This window comes from Enoplosus armatus, chromosome 20 (genome assembly GCF_043641665.1).
Source record: "Enoplosus armatus isolate fEnoArm2 chromosome 20, fEnoArm2.hap1, whole genome shotgun sequence".
NCBI lineage: Eukaryota > Metazoa > Chordata > Actinopteri > Centrarchiformes > Enoplosidae > Enoplosus > Enoplosus armatus.
Genome location: NC_092199.1, coordinates 18,237,679 through 18,264,742, shown reverse-complemented (window position 1 = coordinate 18,264,742; position 27,064 = coordinate 18,237,679). Strand labels below are relative to the sequence as shown.

At 45.1% G+C, this 27,064-nt stretch overlaps 1 protein-coding gene and 1 non-coding gene across 2 annotated transcripts; both read left to right on the top strand.

Moving 5' to 3' along the window:
* Window positions 1-335: 335 nt before the first annotated feature.
* On the top strand, window positions 336-24,350 carry LOC139303154 (caveolae-associated protein 1-like). Its single transcript, XM_070926878.1, has 2 exons — window positions 336-1,140; window positions 20,739-24,350. The coding sequence occupies exons 1-2, from the start codon at window positions 610-612 to the stop codon at window positions 21,597-21,599; spliced, it is 1,392 nt and encodes a 463-aa protein (XP_070782979.1). The 5' UTR covers window positions 336-609; the 3' UTR covers window positions 21,600-24,350.
* LOC139303890 (U1 spliceosomal RNA) lies at window positions 7,856-8,014 on the top strand. Its single transcript, XR_011599012.1, has one exon. It is a non-coding gene; the product is annotated as a U1 spliceosomal RNA (small nuclear RNA).
* Window positions 24,351-27,064: the final 2,714 nt, after the last annotated feature.

The following is a 27,064-nucleotide window of genomic DNA, read 5'->3' as shown; positions in this document are numbered from 1 at the left end:
GAAAAGGGAAAAAGATCCTGCCTGACATTCCTCCTTCAGCTCTGCTGTGCCTGAGCTTGTATACAAGCCGATCAGCGCAGCTCTGCCCTAACTATTCTAACCATGCTGATGGGACAAGGCTAGACCAAAGGGGCGGGTTATTGAATCATCAAGGGGCTGGACCTACCAGCAGTAAGCGGAGTCTTGCTAATGTGTGTGTGTGTGTATTTAGGGAGGAGATGAGGGAGGAGTTTGAGGAGAGGGGGAGAGTCCAATGGGAAAAAAAAAAAGGGAGCTGCCAGCTGTAGCTTGACTGGAAGGTTTCTCTGCCTGGTGTGGCATTCCCATCAAAACGCTCATGTGGTAACATCCAGCATCGCTTGGCTTCCCCTGCACGCTGGCCTGATTCCAGGGATTTGAAGTAGACAGGACGGACAGACAGACAGTGAGAAAGAGAGGCAGAGTGCATGTGTGCTGGAGAGAGATAAGAGAGTTTAGGAATAGGAGGGAAAAAGAACGGAGGTCCGGAGAAGAGAAGCAGGTTAGAAAGCAAACGGTCGAAAAAAGGAACAGAAGAACCAGTGGTGAAGAAAGGTTGATTAGCTGACTGTACACTGCAAATCCACTGACATGGCAGCCATGGAAGCACTGGAATCCTCAAGTGGCCAGCTGGAGCCTCAGACCTTCGCTGAGATCTCAGACGACGAGGTCAACCTTCCACCCTCGGATGACGAAGACGATGCCCTTGTCGCAGCCAAGAAAGAGCTGTCCATCATGGGTGCAGAGGGGGACGACGCCGAAGCCAAGGACGAGGCGGTGAAGCAAGACCTGCAGGTGAACGGGGTCATGGTGCTGTCTTTGCTTGACAAGATCATAGGGGCAGTGGATCAGATCCAGCAGACCCAGAGCGGGCTGGAGGCCAGGCAGCAGGAGATGGAGCGTTCGGTGACCAGCATCCAGGGCGAGCTGACCAAACTGTCCAAGAGCCACAGCACCACGTCCAACAGCGTCAACAAGATGATGGAGAAGGTGCGCAAGGTGAGCGTCAACGTCAAGACAGTGCGCGCCACCCTGGAGAAGCAAGGAGGCCAGATCAAGAAGCTGGAGAACAACGAGGCTGAGCTGCTCAAGAGACGCAACTTTAAAGTCATGATCTACCAGGTGGGAGAGTGTGTGTGTGTGTGTGTGTGTGTGTGTGTGTGCATATATAAATGTATCAATGTGTGGTTGTAGTTAGTCTTTTCGAGGTGTGAGGTCGTGTATGCGAAGAACACGACGCCTTATTGGTTTAGGGATGGGTGTGGCCCAGTGGTGTGCCAAACAAATGGTTTGGGTTCATATCACTTTCCTAAAAAAAAAAAACCTGCTGAAAATGCATTTAGTGGTGGTTTAATACAAATGAACAGGAAAGCGTTGGTTCGCCAAAGACGTTATTCAGTTTGCCGAGGTGCAGAGGACATCAGGGAGTGGTTAAAGATTACCTCAGGTTATTGCTGGCAAGCGCTCAAGTAACAGGCTGTGCTATCTCTCGTCACTGAACCTGCAGTACCAAAAACGTGCCGCTCAGAAAGTAATGGGTTTTTTTTTACCAGGAGAGATCATATTCAAGAAACAGAGAGGTACTTTTACCTCTCTTTACCTCTTACATCTTTGCCTGGTACTTTATCACCGGAGGTAAACAAGTGTATTCAATATACGTGCTGCAGCTTTGATACCCTAACCCTATCCCCCAATATCTAACCCTTAACTGGAGAGTTTTTTGTAGTATTATCCTGACCACACTCAGTCCCGCTTTCCGATGTCAAACTCTTGTGATTTATGTGCCAACCATCCAGCCCGACCCCCACCCTGCAACCTCCGTACAGTAGAAGAACTTCCTCGACTGTAAAAAAAAAAAAACGTGATCATACGTGATGTTGCCTTCAAAATGCATGCGGCAAAACAAAGTAGTAGAATATAAATGTAATGTCTCTGAGACAGGGTTGCAACCCAGAGTGAGTAGCACCGTAAAGAAATGCAGTTTGGCATCTGTCCTGAATGTGCACAGCAGCACAGTGCATGTAGGCACTATATCATAAAGACAAACGAATGTGCAGAATGACCTGTAAACTATCTCGCAGCGTGTAAAATATGAGCGAATGCAGCTTTTTTTTGTACGTTTTTTGCGCTGAAAAGCCAAATACATAATCCAATATAACTTGTTGATACACATCCACACCTATGGAAACAATTACCGGATACATTACTCACATTTGTTTATCGGAAAACACAGCTTCCAGTCATTTTCCAGTTTGGTTTTCCGAGTATTCATAAATGACCTTTTATAAAATAGCACATCAACTTAAATAACAAGCTACAAGCAACGCTGTTGTAACAGATTCCCTTTGAGGCTCTATGATCGACACACAAACATTTGTTTTAGCAGTTCTCATACTTTCATTCTACCGTTCACTATGTTCAGAAGAAGAATTCATGGGTGTGTGTCTGCGTATGTGTTAACCTCCCAGATGTTGTTTTGCACCACCCCAGCCCCACCCCAAATCTACTGTACATTGGTTCAGTACTCAGTAGCCACTACAGGTGGCTTCCAGATATTTTCCTTCCATAGCACACTATGTATAGAACTAAAGAATACAAGCCTTCACATGTGAGCCAAGCTCACTGGCTGCCCAAGTCATACGGAATCCATTCGGAAAGTCATTTCACTCTTTCCCTTCTTTTTTTTTTTTAAAACAAAGATGGAAAATACCACAAGCACGCTCAAGGTTCTGTCGAAGGCAGAGGAGTGGTAGCAGAGGAGAGGAGGAGGATGGACGTTTCATTTGAAAAGACAGAGAGCAAGTTTTCTCTTTGAGGGGGGGGGGGGGGGGGGGGGCTGTTTCTTTTTTTAGCCTGTGGGGCTGCAGTGTGATGTGTAATAGCTTGCAGCTTTTTGCGAAGTGGCACGAGAACATTCAGAGTTTCCACCCTCGACTCAGACATCATGGGTTGGACCGGCCTCGCTCTCTCGGTCTCTATCCAGCAGCTGGACAAAAGTCAAATGAGCGCTCCATCTTAGGCAACCCAGACTCTCTGACTGTGAATTAATAAATATATTTGGCTTCCTTTGTCCCGGCATACCAGCACAAGAGATAAGATGTAATGATCCACAGATGAGCGGAGCAGAGCTCTCAGCAAGAAAAAGCTAATCTCTGTCATCACATCTGAAGGAATTCGATGACTGAACAGTTTCTCAACCTGAAAGGATCATAAATCAACATTTTAATTAGTGTCTAATAAAGTCTTGAAGCTGCGGGTTGCAAGTTTCCAGTACAATCGGCTCGAACTACCACACAGGGAAAAACAGAACGGGTTGGGATTTTGCTGGTGTTGGCCAACTGCTTGGGCCCCGTGGCAAGAGAAACTCCCCCCCTGAAATGCCTATCTCTGCCTCCCTCGCTAACTCAAAACACTGGCTTTGTTTATGGTTGCCAACTATGACAGAGCGTCAGATTCATCTTCATTAAAAAAAAAAAAAAAAAAAAAAAAAGCAAGCAAACCACAATATGTTGTTCTGTTTTCAATTTTCCGTGCTCCCCTGTTGCCCCCCCCCCCCCCCGCCACTGAACTGTAACACTGTTTATTGGGTTACTTTGACAGTGTGTCAACACACAAATACTTGGCCTTTATTTGGATTCATTAGTACTGTCAATACCTCCATGCACAGGGTTAGCAACAATATTAACAATGTGGACGTACAAAGGCAAATGCTCTACTAATAGTAGTAGTAGTCTGTATTTGTACTCTAAAGAACATCATGGTAAAACAAACTTTCCCCTCGCTGCATACAGTATCTTGGTTGCAATTCTTTAATGACCAAATTTAATTGAATTATCAAAAAATGTGCATTATGCGTTTATGTTTAAAAACGATTATTATGGACTTTCATATAGGTGTCAAATAGATGTAGAGGATCGAAAAAGTACACCTCCCTTTCAAATGCAATGCAGTATTAAGTGAGAAAAAAGTGGAGGGAGTCGGCACACTGGATTTTAGCTCCCAAAAAAGTTTTATTCGACTGAAAAAGGGCAACGTTTCTAACCTACCAGGGTTCGTCAGACAAATGGCCAACATGACGAAGTACAAGCTACACATAGAGAGTTCATGTACAGTAAAATGGAAATACTACAGCGCAGTACAAGGACATCAAGGTAAGGCTTTTAGGTTGCGGCCTGCAAAATGCAGGTGTACCAGCACACTGCGTACATATACACACATGTAGGTGTACAAAGGGATGAGATGTGGAATTTGGGAATAAGGGGGTAACAATTTAGTTACTCCTCAGAGGGACCAAGGTCATTTCGGAGAGACACTGGAAGCATTATATTACATTTTGAGAATTTAGCAGACGCTGCTAATCGGAACAATGTGCAACAACAGAACGCTCCACAGCCAGGATCTCCTCATGTCAACATTCCACTGTGTACTAACCCTGGGACCTGGGTTCGTGTACCTAATATGAGTCTATTTGTGGGTCTGTGCAACCTAGCAACAGATACTGTTTTCTCATTTCCTCCGGACATATTTCTTTTTCAAAATGCTTCTCACTTTTTAGTCTGTGTGAATTCAGTAATGCGGCGTTCAGATCTTGGACGCCCCTGATCCCGATTTGAGCTCGAAAAGCCCCGCCCTGGCGCTCTGCTGATAGCACACTGTTGCCGTGTGGTGTTTTCTGTTACAGGAGTCACTGCACACGGGGGAGGACACGGCACGGGGGCTTTGTAGCGGAGCATAGGGTGTTTAATCTCTGCTTTATTAGCGGCTGTCGACCCGCCAGTCTTCGCACCACTCCCTCCTGGGCCCCCCAGTTCACAAGTGTGGTCCTAACAAGGCTTGGATTGATGGGATTTACGTCTTTGTTGTTCAACCAATGCATTTTAATACAAAGGCTTACTGGTCTATAGGAAGACTTTAGTGACCTGATTCCATACAAGGATGGATGGATATGTTTCTCCCTGGTTTCAGTTGAGCATAAATCAGATTATTAGACAATCAAAAACTAACATCAGTCAAACGCAAAGCCAAAACCACCTGTTGGTTAATGCCAACAGTGCAAACAATACCCCCCCATAATGCCACTGGTATGCTGAACCAGCTCAGGCTACTGACTGGAAACGAATCAGTGGCAGCTCTGTCAGTACATCAGCTGGAGGTGTCTCCTTGTTAGCATGAACAGCTGTTCTCTACGCTGGGAGTGTGTGTTTGTGTCCGCGGGTGTGTGTGTGTGTGTGTGTGTGTGTGTGTGTGTCTTTGGCTCATTTAAGTCGGAATGTCCAGTAAGCCTTACATCTGTGTTCAGTTCCTTGACAACTGAGGCCATGTGCTGCCAGAGAACAGAGGATTCCTCTCGGCGGTGAGGACTTTAGCATCTTTCAGCTCCTCGTTTTGGTTTTCTGGCCCACAACTCTGTTCTCCGGGCAAGACCCAGGCCTACCCACTGTACCCACTCCCACTCCATGGGAGAGAGGCACACCCCTAGTAGCAGTTCTCAATTGAATCAGGGAAAAGGTCTCGCAGTATTTCATAAATCTCTGCTTCTGAAAGGTTACTAGAATTGTTAGATGCTGGATAGACCGGAGGAGGGAAAGTAGGCAGGGTTCAAGCTTCTCTTTCAAGCTACTACTTTTTTCCAATGCCCCTGCTATGGTGGGGGTCTAAGGACAACGACTGCGTCTGTGTGCACTACAGTAGAAACAGTAGGCTGAGAGAAATACACACTGTATGGAATAAGGGCGGAATAATATTACGTGGGAGAGCGCAGAAGGAGCGAAAGATAAACTGGAAGAAGAGGAGATCCGCTTTGTATAAGGAGTGGATTGGGTGTGTTGCGATGAAGAGCAGGGGCCATGTATAAACAGCTGATTCATAGCACAGGCATCCCCAGCTCGTCCTCCTCCTCCTCCTTCCTCATGTGGAACCAGTCACAGAGCTGTTCCTCCCTCTTCCCCCGGCTCCTCCACCCACCAGGATAATTCACTCCACATCGCGTGTCCTCCTCAGCCCTACCCCGCCCTACGCACCATCCCTGCTCCCTCACCACTGCTCCTTCGTTTTCCTCCCTCTCCTCTCATTTGACATGACAAGTCATTCTGAAATGCTGTGTAGATATTTTGAGTTCATCATTTAAAGTCTGAAGTATGAGGGGACCAATCTGCAAAACCGCAGCAAGGACGTGTTTCAGTCAGTTTGTTGTGCAACCACTCTTTAAAAGCCAAACCGAGCATTTACAACAGCTACGTTTCGCAGCAAAGTCGACTCATTTCAAATGAGTCGCAGATCCACTCGCAAAGTAAATTCAAATCTGAATTTGACCAAAATCTTAAACCGTCTTGGTAGTGCTGACCTTTTAAGGAAGGAAGACCCAGAGGGAGCCATCACGTTACGTTGCGAGTTTTCTATAAACCTGCTCTGCGGGGGGAATGAACTGCCCAGTTTGCGGTCAGTCGTGAGACGGCAGCCGATACAAATACGTCTCTTGTGCGGTTAGCTAGCGTGTGCTAGACCCGCAAGTAGTCGTGTGCCACCACCACCCTTTTTTCGTGAGGGAGGAAGCCAGTTTTCTATCAGCAAAATGCTTAAAATACAAATGTAAATGTGCTTCTTTCTTTCTCCTGCTTTTCCCGACCTTCGCGAAGGAATCCGGATCTTGGATTGCGGAGAGAACACCTCACAAACAATCTGTCGGAACAGGTTTTGCTCATCCTCCTCTACTTTTCTACGCTGTACTTTCCACCAACGCCACCCAAAACACCTGTTGCCTCCACACTCCCTACATTTCAATCGACGGCACCATGTCAAAATGATTTTACATGCGATCACAGCTTCATCCAAATGACTTACAAACGAGGCATTCTGAACATTTTGCCCTTGAAAGAGCCCCGGAGCGCTCAGTCTCCCGGCAATGTTTCGCATGTAAATTCATCAAGAGTGAACCCATTCTTCTCCCACAGGTCGATCCAGGTCCATATATGGACATGTGAGGCAGAAATGTTCCCAGCTCGGTTTACAGGCCGGATTGTGTGTGTAACATTGTTTCAGCTGGGAGCTGTGCTTTTATGGTGGAGTGTTTTTTGGCTTTGGTACAGTAGGTCGGGGTGGTGTGCATGTCAGGCAACATGGTCAGGAGCCTGTTGACAAAATGGGGTGGAAGGGTAAGAGAGAGAGAGTGAGAGAGCGGATAAAGAAGGGAGAGAGGGAGGTAACAGAGGGCTTATGGAGACGGAGAAAGAGAAGGGGAGAGGCGTCTAAAAATAGCTAACTATCACATACTTGTTTGATTGTGAGGAGGAAAGGGCCTTTAGGAGATTGTCTTCCTGTTTGGTTTTTGAAGATCTTCTGAGACCCGGGCCTTGACAAGTGGTGCGGACATTCAGGCCACAGCATCAGCTTGTGACATTCAGACATTTGCCACCAGTCATCAAGGTTTAAAAATGGGTTTATTCCCTGGTCTTTCTCTCTGTTTCAAGCAATGACGAACTGCTGGCAATCAGATGTCAACGTGTGCTTTGAGGTCCTTTCCCTTTGTTCTGGAGGATTTTCTCACAAGGTCAAACCCACCTCGGCTGAATGCTTAAATGAGTCCTCCACGAACTTGCCATCACACTTGACGCAGCAGAACCAGAGATATCATAGTCACATGCATGGTCCACTATGAGTGGCAGATAGTTCAAGATGCTTCCCACTGAACAGCAGACCAAACACTTAGTCCACGTCCTTGAAGAAGTCTTTTCCTTAGAAAAAACGGAAACATGTACTTCTGATAAAGCATAATCTCCCTTTTGTGTGGCTTGTCCAAGGTTTTCAAATTGTTTGTCCTTTCTCTGGCCCGCACCAAGCCATACTTACCTGGCGGGGGTGAGACACCACGATCAAGAAGGCGGTTCACCCAGGGCGAGGCTCGGCCATTGCACTCCGGTTGTGCTGACCCCTGCGAATTCCCCAAATGCAGGAATCTCGACTGCATAATTTCTGTTGTAGTGGGTGCCCCCCCCCCTCCGTTTCACTTTAATAGGAGAAAGACTTCAAGAATCAGGATGTTGCACCTTCCCACCTCCAAAGAAGCACATTTGCTTCTCTGAGCAAAAAAAAGAAAGAAAGAAAGAAAGAAAGAAAAACTGTCAGTGGAGGGGAGCAAATATTTGGACTCCTTTGTAAAGTATTGTGGTTTATACTATTTGGCTACTTTTTCAATGCATGAACCTCACAATGGGGAATTCATTTATCACAGAAAGACCACAAGGACAAAATGAACATTTCACGCACAGCGCCGCAGGCAGAGCTGAGAATCTCCGTAAGAGACAGAAACATCCACAGAGTGGTAGACCACAGAATGGATGGTGCAGGCAACACACGTCCGCCTTCAAATTGAAACCAGCCCCCTTTGGATGGAGCGCTCGGATAGCACGCAACTGTTTAAAGCTTTTGTGTCAACTAAGTGCCGCCGTCTCTTGAGCTTGTTTACACGTTAGGCTGTAGATCCCTCCACAGAGTAATCATTCATTTACAAGAAGGGAGCCACTGACTCAAATTTCAGTCCCACTGCACTGCTTTCACACGTTTGCATATTCAATGGCTTGTTTAAAACTCAGGGGAAATGCGTGACAGATCTGCTCTAATGTCGCCCACTTGACTTCAATAGAGAAATTATCTTTCAAATCCTCGTCTTACCCCAAATCATTTTTTTTTTTTAATTTTTTATTTCTAAGTAGAAGCTTTTCCACATGAGTCAGACGACATCGATGACTCATAGTCAAAAGCTGTGGTTATTGAAAACATTAGTTTGTATCCTCATATGATCCGCTCCGTCACATGATCCAAGCTTTGAATCCTCTCATGACTGGTTACATTATTGGCCCCGGACAGAGGAAAGTTTGTGATAAGTCACCGAATCATCTAGTTTTCTACGATGGCTTGAATGTCAGGATCACATTTCTAAAGTTCATGGCATGTTTAAAAAAAACCTGAGCCATATCGCTTTCAACGGGCTCATTTCATTCAATGTTCTTGAGATTTCACCTCATAGAAATATTTAATATCTTTAATATCTAGCTACCAAACCATTCTGTTCATTGATTATGTTATGTTGTTGACTTGACAAAACATCATCGAGGTCCATTTACTAGATTTCATCATGTGAGCGTGATACCTTGGTCGGCATGGTGACGCAGTGGTTAGCACTGGGAGGTAAAGAGCAGGGCAGAGCGGGTTTGGGTAATCGATCCCCGGCTTCATGTCGAAGTGTCCTTGAGCGAGACCCTGAACCCTAAGTTGCTCCCGATGGAGACCAGCACCTCGCACGGCAGCTCGGTCGCCATTTGGTGTGTGAATGTGTGAGTGAACGGGTGAATGAGACTTAGCCGTAAAGCGCTTTGGTAACCGTGAAGGTTGAAAAGCGCTACATAAGTGAGATCCTTTACCTTTTATATGACAACAGTTATCAAGGCCGGTCAAAGTGAAAAGTCTAGCTAAATGGATATTTGACGATAAATACGAGCGCCACAAAAAATACAACGAGTTGTCCCAGATGATGTCATAGTGGCGTCATCGGGGTTATCTTAAGTGTTGCGTTACAGGAAGTGCAACGCTTTTTTTTTGAACTGGTACCAAACTAGACAGTAAAGTCAGGATTTTATTGTCGGTTTCTTGCACATGTCCCTGAACGTTATGGAAGTGCAATAAAAATAAATCCAGATACTGTGTATCACTGTAACATTCAGCTTTCAGCTTAAAGCCGAGGACACGTTGTGCAGAGAGGGACCGGAGTGAACAGCGGAGGAAGAAGCCACTTCTTCTGCAGCTCCACAAATCCCTCCATAAACATCAACCTCCTCCATTGTTATTGGAAAGAGTAACACGGGTGGCCATGGGAACGACCACTGTCAACCCTCGCTGTCCAGGTCCCTGTTAGTCAAGCGTGGGGGGGGAACCATGCAGTACATAGACCCAGAGGGGGCCAGGAGGAGGGAGACGGGGCTGCTCGTCCCATTATAATTAGATCCCTTTTTTTAGTAGAATTCAGTGTGAAATGTAAAATTTCTGAATGGTAGGCTCCTCTTGTGTATTTGCATAAAGCTGTCTTTAAAAAAAAAATGGCACTGGAGTGGTTCATAGTGTCCATGTGGATGTTATCACTCACAGGAGGAATTATTAATGCTTGTGTGTGTGTGTGCTCCTACATGAAAGTACACGATCAGAATACCCCCCAAACCAAAGTATGTCGTAAAAACAAACCTCCAGTGATAGTCAACAACGGCAAGCTGTGTCTTGCAGTGAAGAGAGCTGAAAGGAGTTTGAATGACAACAGAGCAGAGCTGCTTCGCACACACGTGTCTGCAGCCTCGGAAACACTTCAAGGAACCCCTATCCATGCTAGATTCATGTGTGTGTCCCTACGAAGCTGCTATGTTGAAATAGAAAAGGAAGGTTACACAAAGGGAGCCTGTTGTGCTGCATTTGAAGCACTATAGGAAATATCGCCGTCACATGTTGGCCACAAAATAGCAACAACAACAACAACAACAACAACAACAACAAGGAGACACAAGCAGCCAGGAGAGGAGAGGACGGACAAGGAAATATGACATTTTTATGCAAAGCGACTTACGACAAGTGCGTTCAACCGCGTGGAAGAATCATGCAGGTACATCGACTTCATCAAATATGCTCAACTGCTTCAAGTGCTACATTTAAAAAACAATAAGAGACGGAGAAAGAAACATGTCTCTGCTGTCCTGATCTTGATGGGGAGCTAGTTCCACCATCGTGGAGCCAGGACAGTAATTTGCGACTGCGGTTTTGCTGAGCGGTAGCTGGGCCCCCCTCGTAGTGAGGGAGTCGTAAGCAAGCCAGCAGTAGCAGAGCATAGTGGACGGGCTGGGGTGTATGGTTTGACCATATTCCTGGATGTAGGATGGGCCTGAGCCATTCGCGGCACGGTAGGCAAGTACCAGGTAGTCAGCGCAGGGTACGGAGGGGGCGGTGTAGTGTGGGAGAACCGAGCTGCTGCATTCTGGATGATCTGCAGATGCAGGCGTCACACCCAGGTTCCGAGGACAGGGACACCAGGCTTCTCTTGGACCTGTTAGTAGGTGTATTTGGACAGAGCCAGGAGAGCTGTTGGCCAAAGTGAAACTGAATAAAAAAAAAAAACAACAAGTGAGATAATCTGGCACACCATCCTGCACGGGAATATTTGTTTGGTTGCCATGGAGCTGTGACGCTGATCTGTCTCATTCCTCAGTGGTCTGAGAATAGAAGAAGTTTGCTCTCTTCCTACCGCTGACTGTAAGGAAGCCACGGGCAGCAGGGGGAAACAAAAGAAAGGGGCGAAGGCATGAGGGAGGTGAAAGGGGGACAAAACAAGAGAAAGAAAAAATAAAGAGAAAGGAGAGGAGGAAAAGAAGGTTTCTGCTGGGCTCCAGTGCAACAACAGGCCGAGTGAGTCATCCCTCTCTCTCTCTCTCTCTCTCTCCCCTCAGGGACCTGCGGCATGCCATCACTTTATATAGCAATCTCTCTCTCTCTCTCTCTCTCTCTCTCTCTCTCTCTGGTCCCATGTCTGTGATTAAAGGGGACGAGTGGAAAACAGGAGGGGAGTAGGGAGTTCTCTCCCCAGAGTTTTATGCTGTGTGTGACCGTCACACTCTTTCCCATGGCACTCACATGAGAAATGTATTCAACACACACACACACACACACACACACACACAGTCTCTTGACTGGGTAGAACAATGCATGCCTACACATCCATCAGTCAAACGATCCAGTCTGACAGGGCGGGCGTTTGGATTAGACGGATATATATCAGCTGGCTGGTGCAGTATCAAGCAGCCAGTGTAAGCCGTCTCTTGTAGCGCTTTAACCGAGGTTAGGGCGTCATTCAACTTCAAATTCAGTACACGGAGCGATTTGTTGCTACAGGCTCACTTGCCCTGGTACGACCAGTCATTTCTGGTGGCTAATGTAAGCTAATGTGTCTTTAGGTAGATGTTAGGCTTTCATCAATCTGCGTTTTGCTCTGTACTTGTGGTCTCATGGACTTGTGACAGAACATCAGTCATGACCCATGCTGTCCCAAGTCAAAGTCCACATTTGGACGAGATTGGTCTCAATCACAGGCTGTATGTAAAGATGGCCGACGCGTCTCCACTTCCTTCCACTGTACGAACATGAAGCCAAACTCTCCCCGGATACGGACGCTGCCATCTTGCGCTGGTGATGTCACTTGGAGTCTGAGCAGTGGTGATCGGAGGGGGGGGGACACAAGGTCGACCCAATTGTGAGCACACAACAGACAATCCACAGCAGACCTATCCGAAAAATGAACGCTTGGACAAACATGTAAAAATGTATTTGACGTGTACTTTGATTTTTTTAGTTTGGCCCATGTCCCATCCGCTAACATGGAGGGGGCGGGGTTTATGACCTATACTGCAGCCAGTATTTTTTTTTCTTTTTTTCTGGAACAGCCACACGGGCAGTTACAAGGACAAAGGCAGAAATACATACAAGATAATAAATGAATAAATAAATGTGACTTTCCCCATTTGGAGTTACATTCGGGAGGGAAGGGGGTTCAAGCTGTTGTACTCTCTTGTTCTCTAGTTTACTTCTTTCTGGCAGTCAGGACTCTGTCTCCGAGAGAGGTTAGACGGACGGTGAATTTTAAACGGGGGGGGGTCTGTTTGATCATCAGCTGATGGAGATTTAAGGTTGTTCATGCTGTCTTGTGTGCCTCCTACAGTAGTCTACACTCCATTTGAGCTGGATTCGGTTGCATAGAATGCCCCTCTTCTAGCTGTCCCTGGTCTAAAATATTCCATGACTGTTCCCATGGCACCCGCCTGGCCTTGGCTTAGCTTGTGTCGTGTGTTGCCAGTTGTTTTTAAAATGGCTTTACAGTGCGCTATGTGGTTAATTCTTTAAAAGTGGAATATTTCTTTTGTGTGGCCACGAAAAGCTCTTTCATGTAAAATTAGGAAGTGTCCCAGAGCCTTTTTTCTGTTTGTGTGGAGCCTGCATAGCATGAGCTATGAAGTGTATTAGTGAAAGTGAGTTTGAGGTTCAAAGTTCATTCTTGACCTTGAAAACAGCAGTTGAAAACACAATCTCACCACGAGATCCATTTAGTAGCTGTTCTGGAGCTTTCAGTTATATAACATCACATGGTCATCATTGATTGAAGTCCTTAAAGGTCCCATATCATGCTCATTTCAGCTCTATATTGTTATTCTGGGGCTCCACTAGTGCAGCTTTGCATGATTCACAGTTGAAAAGAGTCCTTATGTATCTTGTCCCGGCCCTTTCTGCAGCCCCCCCCCCCCCCCCCCCCCCCCCCCCCCCCGTCTGAAACAAGCCGTTTTAGACAGATAGTTGTGACATCACAACCTTACAGAAGTCCTGACGGCTCGTTTTAAAGGCACAGTGTCTGAATACGGGCTGTGTTTCATTTCTCCGTGGACTGAGCGTTTTGATCCTTTTCCCAGTATTTATACAGCACCTAGAGCTGCTTTAGAATCAAAACAAGACATGTAGACCTCACTTTCTACAACATGGGACCTTTAAAGTTTTCCTTGGCAAACTCCATCGCCTGATGAACATCATGTGATATGATCAAAATCTCCAGAACACGTACTGAATGGACCTTGTGGTGAGATTGATTTGGTCAGCGCAATTCCAAAGCTTCAGTTCCAAAGAAATACAATGTCCTCATTTGCTTCCTTAGACTGCCCCAGTTCCTCTTTACACGAGCCGTTATATCATGAGGCTTCCCCGCTTTCCTGGATTTACTGGAAAATCCCCTCATTGCTTGTGTGTAATGGAATGCGCAATTGCACAGTTCATGCAGTACAGTATGCGTGTTGCGCATACAGGTACAGTACACACACACACACACACACACACACACACACATGCATCTGGCTTTTCCACAGCAGTAGGGGAGTTCTTAGTGGTTTGAGTTTAAACAGGAAAACAGAAACAGAGAGGGGTGTGTTACAGCAGGATTCCTCACTCTCTCTCTCTCTGATGAGTGGTTGCAGTGTGGGCTGAGAGTGGAAAGCTTCCATGGTGTGCTTCTACACACACACACACACACACACACCTCCAGCGGTAGTAGGTCCGTTCTGTGACTGTTTTCTAGTGAAACATCTTTTTTCCTTTCATCTGGAAACATTTGAGAGGTTTCAGTCAGGCCCACCACTGTTACCATGGAGACAAAAGTACAACTAAATGTTTTTTGACTGCAAGTGGAGGCTGAAAATGGTTAGTTCTGGCATGATTTTTATTTGTAGACTTTAGACCAAACAGTCAACAGAAACGATGCTGTAATAGCAGTGACATGAAGTACACATGCTCCGATTGAGCTAAAAATCATAATAAACAGTTTTCAGTCTGAGGCAGGAAGTGTGTACACACACTCGGCGCACACTTGGTTGAGGTAACTGCTCTGGCATTGTTGTCGCTGCCATGGTTTCCCTGTGCTGGTTGATAGTCACAGTGACTCCACGCTGGCTACGCCCAGAAAATCCAAATATGCCCACATTAAAAACACCCCCCAACTTCTTTGAAGGGAGACACACAGGCAGGAAAACGGGCTGAGAGTGATATTTGATGGAATGTGATCATTTACAACAAGGTTTTTGGCATTTTTCTTCTGTCTGTTGTTAATGTATCGGGTCACCTCTGAGGCATTCCTGCTTATACAATGGACCAACAGAGCGCTGCAGGGATGACGTGTTTGTGTAGGCCAACCCTGAAGTTAGCATCGCCCCTGGTTCCCTCCACTAAAAGCCAGTGGGATTTGTTCCATGGGATTTTGGATTATTGCAGAAAATAAACTCTGCGGCAAAACAAAAGTTTATGATTCTTACACGTTTTGTTCAGCGAGATAATCTTCACTAGTGAACACCACTTTTAGGATTTTTGAAGCGTAAATGGAATCAGCAGAAGTAAAAAGCAAATAATCATTTTTAAAGGACCATGCTAATGTGGCTAAATGTTTTAGCCCCTCGCGTGTTCTTGTAAGTCTGCATTCGTTGTTTGCCAGCGTTAAAATATTGCTGCACAGTTATGCAGCGCATGTGCAGGTCGATATGAAAAGCCTGCAAAGCATTGCCTCCTAAGAATAATAATGTAACTGTGACAACAACAAAAAAAATGAATGCGGACTTGATGTTCCAACTTATGCTTGGAAATGAAATTACAGCTAGAGCCAGAGCTCTGTCAGAGTGGAAAAACAGGCCTAAACACTTGCTGCTGCGCTGTCCAGCAGCAGAGCGGACAGTGGGACGGTCACCATGCACACTCATCATGAAAGTAGATCGCTGCGTTGTGCTGACAGCACAGAGCGTAAAGCCAGCTGATCTCAGCAACCGACACTCACAAACACACACACACACACAATGACAGGCTAACTAATAGGCTTTACAGTATTATATGATAGTATTATAGTAATAAATATTAAAGGCCTAACCAGATATGGATGCTGCAAATTAGCTTCAAGCTAGATGCCCCACATACATTGCACTGCTTTTCCCTATGGTGGCAATGTTCATCCGTATTATTTGAATTTATTTGGTATAGGGACGATGCAGCTCGACATAGTTCCAAGACACAGAGAGTTTATAGCTATTGCTAATTTTCAACTCTTGTCAACTAACAAATCAAATTCTTAATCGGTAATATTATTTCTGCCCCCAGAGAAGCTCTGCTTTTGAGAAATCTCCATTGAATTGAAACTGAGTGCAATTACATCCTTATTCTGGTTTTGAGAAACTGATACTGTGACATGAGGACTTGATATTCTGATAATAATAATAATAATTATTATTATTATTATTATTATAACCTGGAATTGATTGCCCCCAACTGTTTTGAATCGTTCTGATATTTCTGCCAGATAAGTTGTGCAGTTCGACGCCTGATTAATCACCTGAACCATCAGTTGGATTTGCGGCAGGTGTTTTAGCGGACTTGTCTTGCAGTTTGAGCAGCTCCGCGGTCCGATTTCCCACATGGCTGCTGTCAAAACATCTGCAGTCAGCTTGTTTAACATTACTGAAGCGGTATTTTATTTTTTTGTCGTGGCTAAAACCTAGCGTGACCTTGAATGAAACTTTGCTGTGATGTAAAAATGAAGTGGACAACGCCGATCCGGGGGTTTCCGCGTTCGTGTTCGGTATGATCAACGCTTCAAGGCCGGTCAGTTGATCCGTACAGTGCCAGCGTAAAAAAGTCACGGTGCAGTGCAAGGCCAATAAAAACAGCTGGCTGTCCAGGAGCGGTTTGAAGTTGATCAAAACTGGAATAAGACTCAAGATGGGGCTACTAGCTGAGATGTAACCGCACTCTATGATGCTATGATGGGCTCACAATTTAGGTATTTTGCTTATTTACTGCAATGAAGGTCAGTTCCTAGATATGAAGATCTAAGAAATTGTAAACCCAGTTTCCTCTGAACATGGACGTGTCACGTAAGGACAAGTCCTAGAGGATAATGTCTGTTATATACTAGCAGTATTATTAACAGTGTATTTATAATGTACTATGCCAGAGAGCTAAAAAAAAAAGAAAAAAAAGAAAAGTACATGTATTCATGCATTAGTGCGCGCACGCACAGTGGGTGGTAGGTTGCGAGAGCCAGAGTAAAAGCACTGTAAACACCTCTCAGACGAACGACTTTTCCACCAGCCGTGACTCACTGCATGCAGCACATCTGTCCACTGCTGACAGACTGAGGAGACAGAGACAGAGAGACAGAGAGAGAGAGACTGAGGAGACAGAGAGACAGAGGGAGATACTGAGAAAGAAAGAAAGTCATCACAAGAGATAAAGAGCAAAGAGCACAGCCCCATTTTGTGATGAAACTAATCATGAGACGACTACTCCCATTGCTCCAGGACACACTGACTCTCTCTCTCTCTCACATACACACACACACACACACACACATACACACACACACACACACACAAACACACACACGCTGTGGTTCAATATGTTTTGCAACTGACTTCCCTCCCGACTGTCATTTTGTAATTTAAGTGCAAACCAAATGTGGAAATGATGATCTCCTTGTGCATGTTTTGCAAGAGCAGAGAGGCAAAATGTAGTCACACACACACACACACACACACACACAAAGAAACACACACTCTCTTACTCGCAGAACCATTACATACCTCATTGGTCTATTTTCCATGGCTCTGAGAGCACCTTCCTGTCTCTGGTGCGGCAGCCTGCGTGGAGAACAATGTCCCATTAAATTAGGAGGGTCGGGAAGTCAACACACCAAGGTGAATTCCTGAACTTCCCCGTACACTCTTTCCATGTACTTTGGACACAAACACACACACACACACACAGAATTCCCTCCTGTACCCCAGCCCGTGACCTCCAACACTCCACTCTGACAGACTGGGCTTTCCCAGGCACATACTGTATACACTGCATGCCCAGGCTCCTCAAAGACAAGGGAGCAGACCAGCCACACGCTATATACCAACCTTTTTCTGGGTTACACAGTAGCTAGTTCATATTCCATGAAGCCTAAAATGACTCCAGAATAGTCTGGCCAAGGCCCAAGACCACGCCATTAGAGATAAAAGGTCATTTATTTGGATTGATTCTGGAAGTATAGGAAGCTGCACAGGAGCTAGGAACCCAGGGGTCGAGACTCAGGGTGGTCTCGATGAGCTGCTGCTTCATCCCCCCCCCCCCCACTTGGTTCCTATAATGAAAGAAAAAAGAGAAGAATGGAAGTATTAACCCTAACACGACGCATGTCTTTATGGTCGCGAACACTGGGAGAACGTGCAAACTCCACACAGAAAGGACTTGGGGCGGTTCACCCCAGGACCTTCTTGCTGTGAGGCCGCAGTGCTGACCGCCGAGAGCCACCGCGCTTCCCGCTAAATAGGGAGAGAGAAGAAGAATGGGGGGAGAGAAAAGGGGTTAGACACACTTACGCAGGGTTGAGTGGATTAGAGAGGCACAGGGGGTTGAATTTAGGCGTCACAGGTGATTGGATTAGTGAGCGTGAAACCAGTGCAATACATATCAATCAATCAATAAAGTATTTCTGATTCTGATACTGATTCTGAAAGGCGTGCTCTTGTTCCTGAACCTTAGTTGCGATAACTTCATTAACATCCTAAAGAAGTGATATATCCTCGCAAGCATTCAACCCTAATTATCCACCTTTCATAAGAGCTCCTGTGACAAACCGTGGGGGCCGTGTCAGGGTCTTGGACCGCGTGCTGCTTAAGCGATTTACAACCCCCACTGCATTGTCCTCAGGATTGAAACAAGATGTAATGAATTTGAGCGAGGCAGGTATTTTCCAGCACTCCCACCTGTCAACACAGCTGTTCAGGAAAGCCAAGAGATCCCTCATCCAAGGTCAAGTTTACCCAAGATACTGCAGTACAATACCTTCATAAAATCGCAATCACACTGCAACAGAAGACAATAGACAGGAGCCCCCCCCCCCCTCACCCTCACCCACCCCCAGCTCTCATACCTCCACCTTCCAGCCAACACTTTGATGCTATCATCTTCCTGCTGCGCAGATGTTTTTCCAAGACTCTGAAGCATCATCCCACTTGTGCTATTACTCGATTCATACGACAGCAGAGAAGTATCTCCCCTTTCCACACCTTACCCCCCCCCTTCCCCGTGGTCCTTTGTTCTGGCTCTACTGTGTTCCTGTTTTGACCATAAAGGCGTGTAGAGGGAGAGGAAAAGACAATATGTACAACCAGTTTTGGCCCTCGCGCAGACCTTCAGGAGCCCAATTGGACGAGGATCTGCCGTGATGGAAAGAGGAAGGACCCCCCCCCCCTCCTCCTCCTTCCATCTCTTCATTAACAAGCCGGAGCATTGTGTTTACGAGGTGAAGGGGGCACATGAGAGAAAGGGAAAGAAAGGCTCCCTCGTCTGGAATGCAAACGGGGAAAGGCGAGAAAAAAAAAAAAAAACGTGGAAGGGAAATGGGAAGGGCCAAGGGAATGAAGGAATGGACGATGGAAGAAGGAGAAGAGCAGGGCAGGGCGGGGTCAGGTGGAGTATGTTCTGTACGGGAGGTGTAAAAACTGTGCTGAGCGAGGCATTTATGGAAGAAGACAAAACATCCAAACTGGGGGGGGGGGGCAAAATGGTTCAAATTGCATGGAAATTTGACTTTCTGTCCTGTGGGTTGTGCTAATTAGAAGCTTATGACGTGTCGAAGCCAAAACCTATTTCAATAATAATTTCACACCATTCTGCCAATTCAGTTTGGAGATGATGACGCTGTTCCTATAGGAACCATCGTGGATTCACATAATTGTATTTCAAAGTCTGAGCACTGCCCATATCGCGTTTAATTTCACTCATCAATTATTAATAATTACTACTATTCTTTTAGCCTCATTATCATGTTCATTATTGGCTGCTTTTCATTGGCCCTAACCAATCAGTAACAAGTGATGCGTCTGTGGCTCTGAGCAGTAGAGCAGTTATTTTAAGTAGAGTCAGACTCCAGTCACGCCTTTGATGACGTTAGACTTTAGACAAAATCGGGAAAAAAAACCAACTTGCAATTCGACTTTGACTTTAACACCAGTGACTCGTGACTTCACTTGGACTTTAGCCATTGGCCTCGGAGTGTCTTATATCCACCCAAAGCCCAAAATGCAAAGCCTCTCTTGCCGTCAACAAAAGACGGCGCCACGCAGCGCGTTCCGTTCGGAAATGGCAAATGATTGCAAATAATACGCCAAGGCGCACCTGATTGGCTTCATTTAAAAGCAATAAAGGCAAACGAAACGTTAACGTTAAAACATTTTTGCATCACGTTTGGTGCCTGGACTCGACTCTTGACTTGGGAACTTACCTGGGATTTGACTCAGGACATAACCGATACTTGAGATTTACAAGATTTTCAACATGCTTCCATTCCTTTGTCTCTCAGACATTTCCCTCAAGCCGTGTCTCCCTCTGGTGTGACATAAACGAGTGAACCCCGGAGTCTTGTTACAGATTCCATTTGGTCTTGGCCTCTGCCAAATGTAATCAGCCCACATCTTTGTTTAGGCTGGCCCCTAACGCCTCTATTGTGTAGCAAACCCTGACTGAGTGAGTCATGTACCTCACCTCAGCTGGCCTGTGTGTACCTGTGCGCATAGAAGGAGAAAGGAAAAATGCACAAATAGACACACATGCATTTCATAACAGTGAAGACATTCCATTCCTTTCACCAATAGCCCTGTCCCTAAACAGTGCTCATGCCAATTCCTAACCTTCAACTCACCAAACCCTAATTCTAACCCTCCTGCTGAACCTCAGCCTAACCTAAATGGACTGCATTTACCTTTGGATGAACCTTTTAACCGCAAAACTGCACCTATCAGTCGTTTTATATGTCGACTATGAATGAAATGACATGGATGTTTTCACTCGTAGCGACAAACCCAGAGAGAAGCACATGTCTCCGCAGTTCCCCTCGGCTCTAAATAGAGATCATTGTTGGTTTTATGGCCCACATAAATCGGATAAACCCACCGCACGCTACCAAACAGCAGAGACTAGCTGGTGAACATATTCTCGGCCCAACCAATACGACTCCTTCCTTTTGTGGCTTACAAAGTAAGATGTTTCTCTGCCTACATTTTCTGAACGTTGAGAAACCTTTGCCTATCACACTAAATTGCATTAACATCTGTATGTTCTCTTCTCCACAGGACGAAGTGAAGGTTCCCTCAAAGCTCAACATCTCGAAATCCATGAAGGTTTCGGAGTCTGTGTCAGGAAGCAGAGGAGGCAGCCTGCTAGAGCTCAAGGAAGCTGTGGAGGAGGCTGGGGAGGAGGGAGAAGACGGAGAGAAGGCAGACAAACCCCACGTAGACCTCTCGTCAGATGAGGAGGGGGTGGAGATTGAGGAGACACTTGAGGAGACTCGTGCCGAGCGCATCAAGCGCAGCAGCCTGCAACGTGTACAAAACCTGAAGACGGTCTTCTCAAAGGAGAAGATGGATAAGACCCGAGCAAAGACCAAACTGAATCTGGAAAAGACCAAGGAAAAAACCAAGGCGAACCTGGAGAAGACGAAGCAGAAGACGAAAGACAACCTGCAAAAGACCAAGCAGAAAACCAAGGAGAATTTAGACAGGACCAAGGAGAACCTGCAAAAGACACGTCACAACATTGAGAAGAAGATGGGAAAGCTCGGAACGCGCATGACTGTCAACCCTGAGCGCAAGCAGAAGATCCAGACATCCCGTGACAAGATGAAGAAGGCCCTCACGCCGGACCATGTCGTTTACGCCCGGTCCAATACTGCCGTGTACAAGGTGCCCCCCTTCACCTTCCACGTCAAGAAAATCCGCGAGGGCGCCGTTGAGGTGGTCCAGGGCACCGAGATGGTGGAGGTGTCTCATGACAACGAGCCTTTCAGTGGGGTGGATGAGGAGGTTGAGGAGGGCGCCGTGGAGGTCGAGATGGAGATGATAAATGGAGGAGGGGACGAAGAAGAGGCTGAGGAGGATGAAGAGGAGGACAGCCAAGATGCCCTGCAGGAGAATGAAGACAGAGACAGCGACTAGATAAAGAATAAGGAATTCGCCAAGATCCCAAGAAAATCCTTTGCACCAAACCCTGAGGTTCTTTTGTAAAAACTGAATAAATTGTGGGGATTGAGAAGATTGCTAAAAAAAAAAAAAAAAATTAAATACACCTTGGGTCTTATTTTCATAATTCTTCCCACCAGTTATGATAACTTTGTACTCACCAAAGTAATTGCTGAGATCTGGGAACCAATCGGTGCAAACTCGACGGGTCAGGCAGACGATCAGACGGGGTGGTTAACAAGCATCTAAACCACTTTATTTGGAGGTCAAATAGAAGGGGCACACCCAAAATGTCGGCAATGATCCGTCATTACACACTACTATGTAAGTATTGTAGGTCAAAGTTGAGCCAGGAGGTTGGCGAGATGAAAATGGCCAAAGAGCAAAGACAGAACCAGGTAGTATTCTGGCTTAGAACAACTGTAGACAACTGTTGACGTGGACAAAACTGTGCCAGATCCCAGCAGTTCACTTGGCCAAGACGATGTTATTGTTACTAAAAGGAATGATGGCCGAAACTACAAAATAAATAAGACCCAAATTGGGGGGGGGGACACAATTACCATTCGACAACTGAAGTTTTACTTCAGGTTGTGTTCATAATTTAAGGGGCTTACTGAAAATCCCATTTTTGCAAAAGCACATCAAGGGTTGTCCATTTGCGTTTGGGTGATGTAGATGATCATGAAAATTGAAAGAAGAAGAAGAAGAAGAAGAAAATGGAAAGAGGAGACAGAAAATAACTGTTGTGGGTGAGGCTGATCATGGCCCCCGGGCTTGATTGAGATCATTAAGAGGGGGACACCATCATCCCCATTGTAAGAAAGTATAATTTGTCAACATTTCCCTTCCTACTTCATTTTTTTTTTTTTTTTTTTTTGTTAAATCAAAACACTAACCACTCACAACTAGTGGGATGAGAATATGGAAACGACTCATCTCCTGTCCACTGAATTTCAGCAGTATTTGTTGAAAATGATCCCACGGACCGTCGGGCAGCAGATTCCCAACGGCCAAAATGATCCATTTACACACTGAGTACATGTTAATCCAGAAAGAATCCCTCGTCTTTTAGAAATATTACATATCGCGGATGCAAAACTATTCCTTCCAGTCCCTTTTTAAGTGTTATCTTTCTCTGCTTAGTTTGCTCATTATTTAGAAGCGTAGTGATTCTGTTGTCATTTCTAGGTTTTGATGAGCTCACGGCTCAAGTATTTGCGCGCGATGTTGTATGTGATCACAATTTACACCGCGCTGATGTCGTCTCCTTTTCGTTACTGACAGAACGTAGCCTAATAGCTGTCTTTTCGGCGCACCTTGTTCCATGCAATACCCTTATGTAACTTTTTACTGCCCAAAGAGCTAAGTGGTGCCCATAAAAAAAAAAAAAAATGAAGGTCTGCAAAGCATAAGGCAGAGACAGCTCATCCATTCAATCCAGTCCAGCTCAGTCCATTACATTTCACTCACCAGCGGTATTCACTTTGAGTATTTTCTCATGAGAATTTTCTTCTTCAAATGTGTTATGTGCTATTTAAACATGTGTCTCATAAATAAGCGTAAGATATAAGGACCAGTACTTTCAGCAAGTCTCACAAGCCTCTGGTAGAACCGGTTTAGACTTAGTTTAGACTCATCAACACTGTGTACTCTCAGGAGCTGGCTATTCACAGGACTAAAGTTTCGAAACAAGGGTGTGTGTGTGTGTGTGTGTGTGTGTGTGTGTTATTGCTGCGGTCTGACGCTGACCCCTAGTGTTCAGTCATCTCACTATAATGTTCTAATGTGCTCTAGATTAAAGGTGCATTTCACCGGATCTCCAACTGTTCTCTACAACAACAAAAAAAAGACCATTTCACTCAGATATCTCCACGTAGGTTTTTAACCCTCTGTTGTACACTTTTACTTGTTTGTGACAAGATGTATAATATGTGTTTTACATATCCGCCAAGAATGAATGTTTTTTCCTTCATTGAACCTTCCGCTCTGACTGCATTTTTCTAGCACATTCAAGATACATTTCCATCCACCCAAGCATTTTCCTAACTAATCCTGGTCAGGGTAGAGGCTGTTGTCACCTGTGCCAGCATACTTTGGGCTGGGGGGGGGGGGGGGCCTTACATCCTGAACAGGCCAGCAGTCGAATCAATCAAAGGGCTAACGGAGAAGACAGACACAAGACACTATCTGTCAATCCAAAGTAAGAGAAAACACGAGTTTTATATTAACTATTGCCAACGTTTACCACATTGCCGTATGTGCACCGTCAAAGTTTAGCGCGTAGCTCCGACACGTCACAGTTTTATTTGTGTTATGTTATTTTGTATATAATGTGAATTACTGCCAACGCCGACCACAGTGCATTTTGATCTTATTCACCAGAGAGCCTCTTGCCTTCTGCTGCCTTGCGCTCCCTCTGCATTTAGCTTCTCGGGCCGAATCATTTTGACGTCAGCACAGATTCCGCAATGCAACGAATGACATTTGGCGCTCTTACGTGCAAGGCAAGGATACAATATCGGAGCTTTTTTTTTTTTTTATACGCAGCTGTGGATGAGAGTTCTTTTCAGCATGCAGCTGTGCTGAGGCTTATGTCAACGGAACACAAAATGTAGCTCGCACTTAGCTGTTTCCTTGCTTTTGTTTTGTCGGTAACTGATTCCTGTATAATGTTTCATTGCTTAACCACTAATGATTTCATTAATAAAAGCTATTTGGTTCACATTTTCTGTGTTTTTATTAAACGCTGATTAATGTTGATTACAAAGTGTATTCACAGTAGATCTGCATGAGCTGATGCGACATGCTATGTGAAGTAAGTTTGGTCATCGTTACCTCATTTTAGCCTTTTCTATTCTAAGATATTTGCCAATCATGGCAAATTCTACTTGGAGCCCACGTTAAAGTCTAACAAGCTGGATGTCTTCAAAAATTCTAGAAAGAGAATCCAGTTTTTTTTTTTTTTAATTCATTGTCACTGTGACATGTTTCGATAAATCACAGATCATTATTACCACAAGGAGCACATTATATACTGTACATACCTCAAAATGATGCCAATAAACAGCAGGTGTCCAGTCTTAAAGGCCACCGGCTTTACAACCCAAGGCAAGTGTGTGTTCATTTACGTCATATCATAAACATCCTATATCACACAGAGTCCGACAAAACTCCAAATCCATTTAAAAATAATAATATATAATATAATATAAGATTAGAACAATAATATTGATAATACGAAATGTAAATTACACTAAAACGTCATCATTCTTTTTCATTTTTCTAATCTCCGTCATTTTTTTGTTTTATGCACCCAAAGGACGTAACTGAGGGCATCCTCGGTCGCATCTGCTTGGTGACAGCGGTGACTGTCTTGAGTGATGTGCATTATCCCAAGAAGTCTGAATGCATGGTTCTTGCATGTGTTTGCCGCTAAAATAGCTACCGCTATCAATCCAATTACCCCAATGTGGGTTAGGCCATTTGTCGCTTTAAAGGTAGTTATGCTAATGGTGGCTAGCGTTAGCTTTGATTACACAATGACGACCACAGAGCTAAGTCAGTGCAGATCTTCAGGTTTACGGTACAAGTTGGCGCAAAAGCTTCTTGTGTCATCAAACATCCGAAGTGGTCAGTTTTTCACAGTAAACGAAGCTGACTGCAGTAAAATGTTGTCCACTCCAATGGGAGACGTGAGCACAGATCGTGACCCATTCTTTCGCCCCGTAGTCACAAAAGTAAATGTTGGTGGTTGCTGGTGCTATTTAAAGGGGGGGAAAAAAGAGAATATTATTAGACGGATAAAACAAGCGTCAAAATGAAGCAGAGGGGAGGTGACCACGCCTAACAAAATGCTAGGTTTTGTTTGAGATGAGCCACACCGACGCAGAGGGGGGCGTGCCAAGATGGCGAAGTGAGTGGTCAAAGTTTTTGCAGGCCCCCCGAGACCTGATAGTAAAAATCCAAAACTAACAGTCAAACGATAAAAATACAGAGCTGCCGCCGGCCACGAAATATTTCCATCAAGCGAGTTACTACTTCAGCAGGTTAAGCTATCTTTCGTAACGTGAGCGAAGTGTGGCTGGAGCTAGCAAAGATCATGGCTACCCTTCAGCCGCTCTTCAACAAGCCTGTGATGAAGAGGGTATCGCTCGGATGGAACGAGAAGAAGACGACGACGAAGTGTCCCAGAACCGTCAGAAAAGTCCTAACCCGAAAAACCCCCCGAAAAAGGTCTTCGGCTCAGGAGGAAGACGTCTCCAACAGTGTCCTCTTCAACGCTGTCCAGAGTCTTACTCGTAAAATTCGATACACGAGGGGAACACATCCAAGCTTTCGAGTGGCGACTGAAGGAAAAATACTGAAAGTCAAAGAGTCGCTTGGTGCATTAGCTTTGAAAGGAATAATAGAAGGCGTGGACAAGTTGAAGAAGCAGGCGGTTACACTACAGAAAGAGAATGCTGCACTCCATGAATCCTGTCTGGAGCGTGCTAGATACAAGCGGAGATGGTGGTTACGGCTGAATGGAGTCCCAGAGAGAGGGGGGGGGCACCAGAGAAGAAGTGATTAGAATCCTAACCAAGATTGTTCCCCTATTTGCCGAGCACCTGCGAAACATCAGCACATCATCAAAAGTGATCTAACTCCGTCCTTTTTAATCTCATGTGGAGGAACAAAACTCCTCACCTTCGTAAATCACAATTAGTCAGTGATTATGTTAATGGGGGTTAAAGAGCCTTTAGAGTCAAATGGTTAAAAGAATGTATTTCTCAACCTCAATCTATGTGCTATCATATCCCTAACAGATCATTTAATAAGGCTGGAGGCATTGACTTCTTGCTTAAATGGGATTTTGAAGTGTCCAAAATTCCCATGAAGCTATCTAACTTCCACAAACAAGCTTTACATTTTTGGAAAAATGTAATATTTACTCACAATATTTCACACATTCATGTATAATTTTGCCAACTGCTTTAAGTCGCTGAAATATTTGGAAAAGATGAACAGAAAGGCCAAAAACTCGTATACATCTATTTCTTGGTCCTTGCTTTTCGAACGTCTCTTAGCCTGCTCTTTTGTGCTCTTCGTCTCTTTCCCCAAATCTTTTTCCTCTTTTGCTGTTATGTTTTACGTTTTTCGGTTTGTGATGTCCGTTCTTGTTTGCCGTTTGTGTTCAAACTGTGCTGTAACGTCATTTCCACCATTGTCGATTTAATTCTACACTTCTTGTTTGTATGATTATTCCCTGTTGAGTGAATTGCTTGATGGTTAGTGAATGTGTCCGACTTGGTCTGGATGCTCGACCGTGTGAGACTAGGCCAAGATGGGTGGTGTGGAATTCATCTTAAAATGTGATTACAATGTCACCAATCACAACTTCACACCTCATAATACACCAGTATGGAACAACAGATATACATTTATTAAAGAAAATCTAG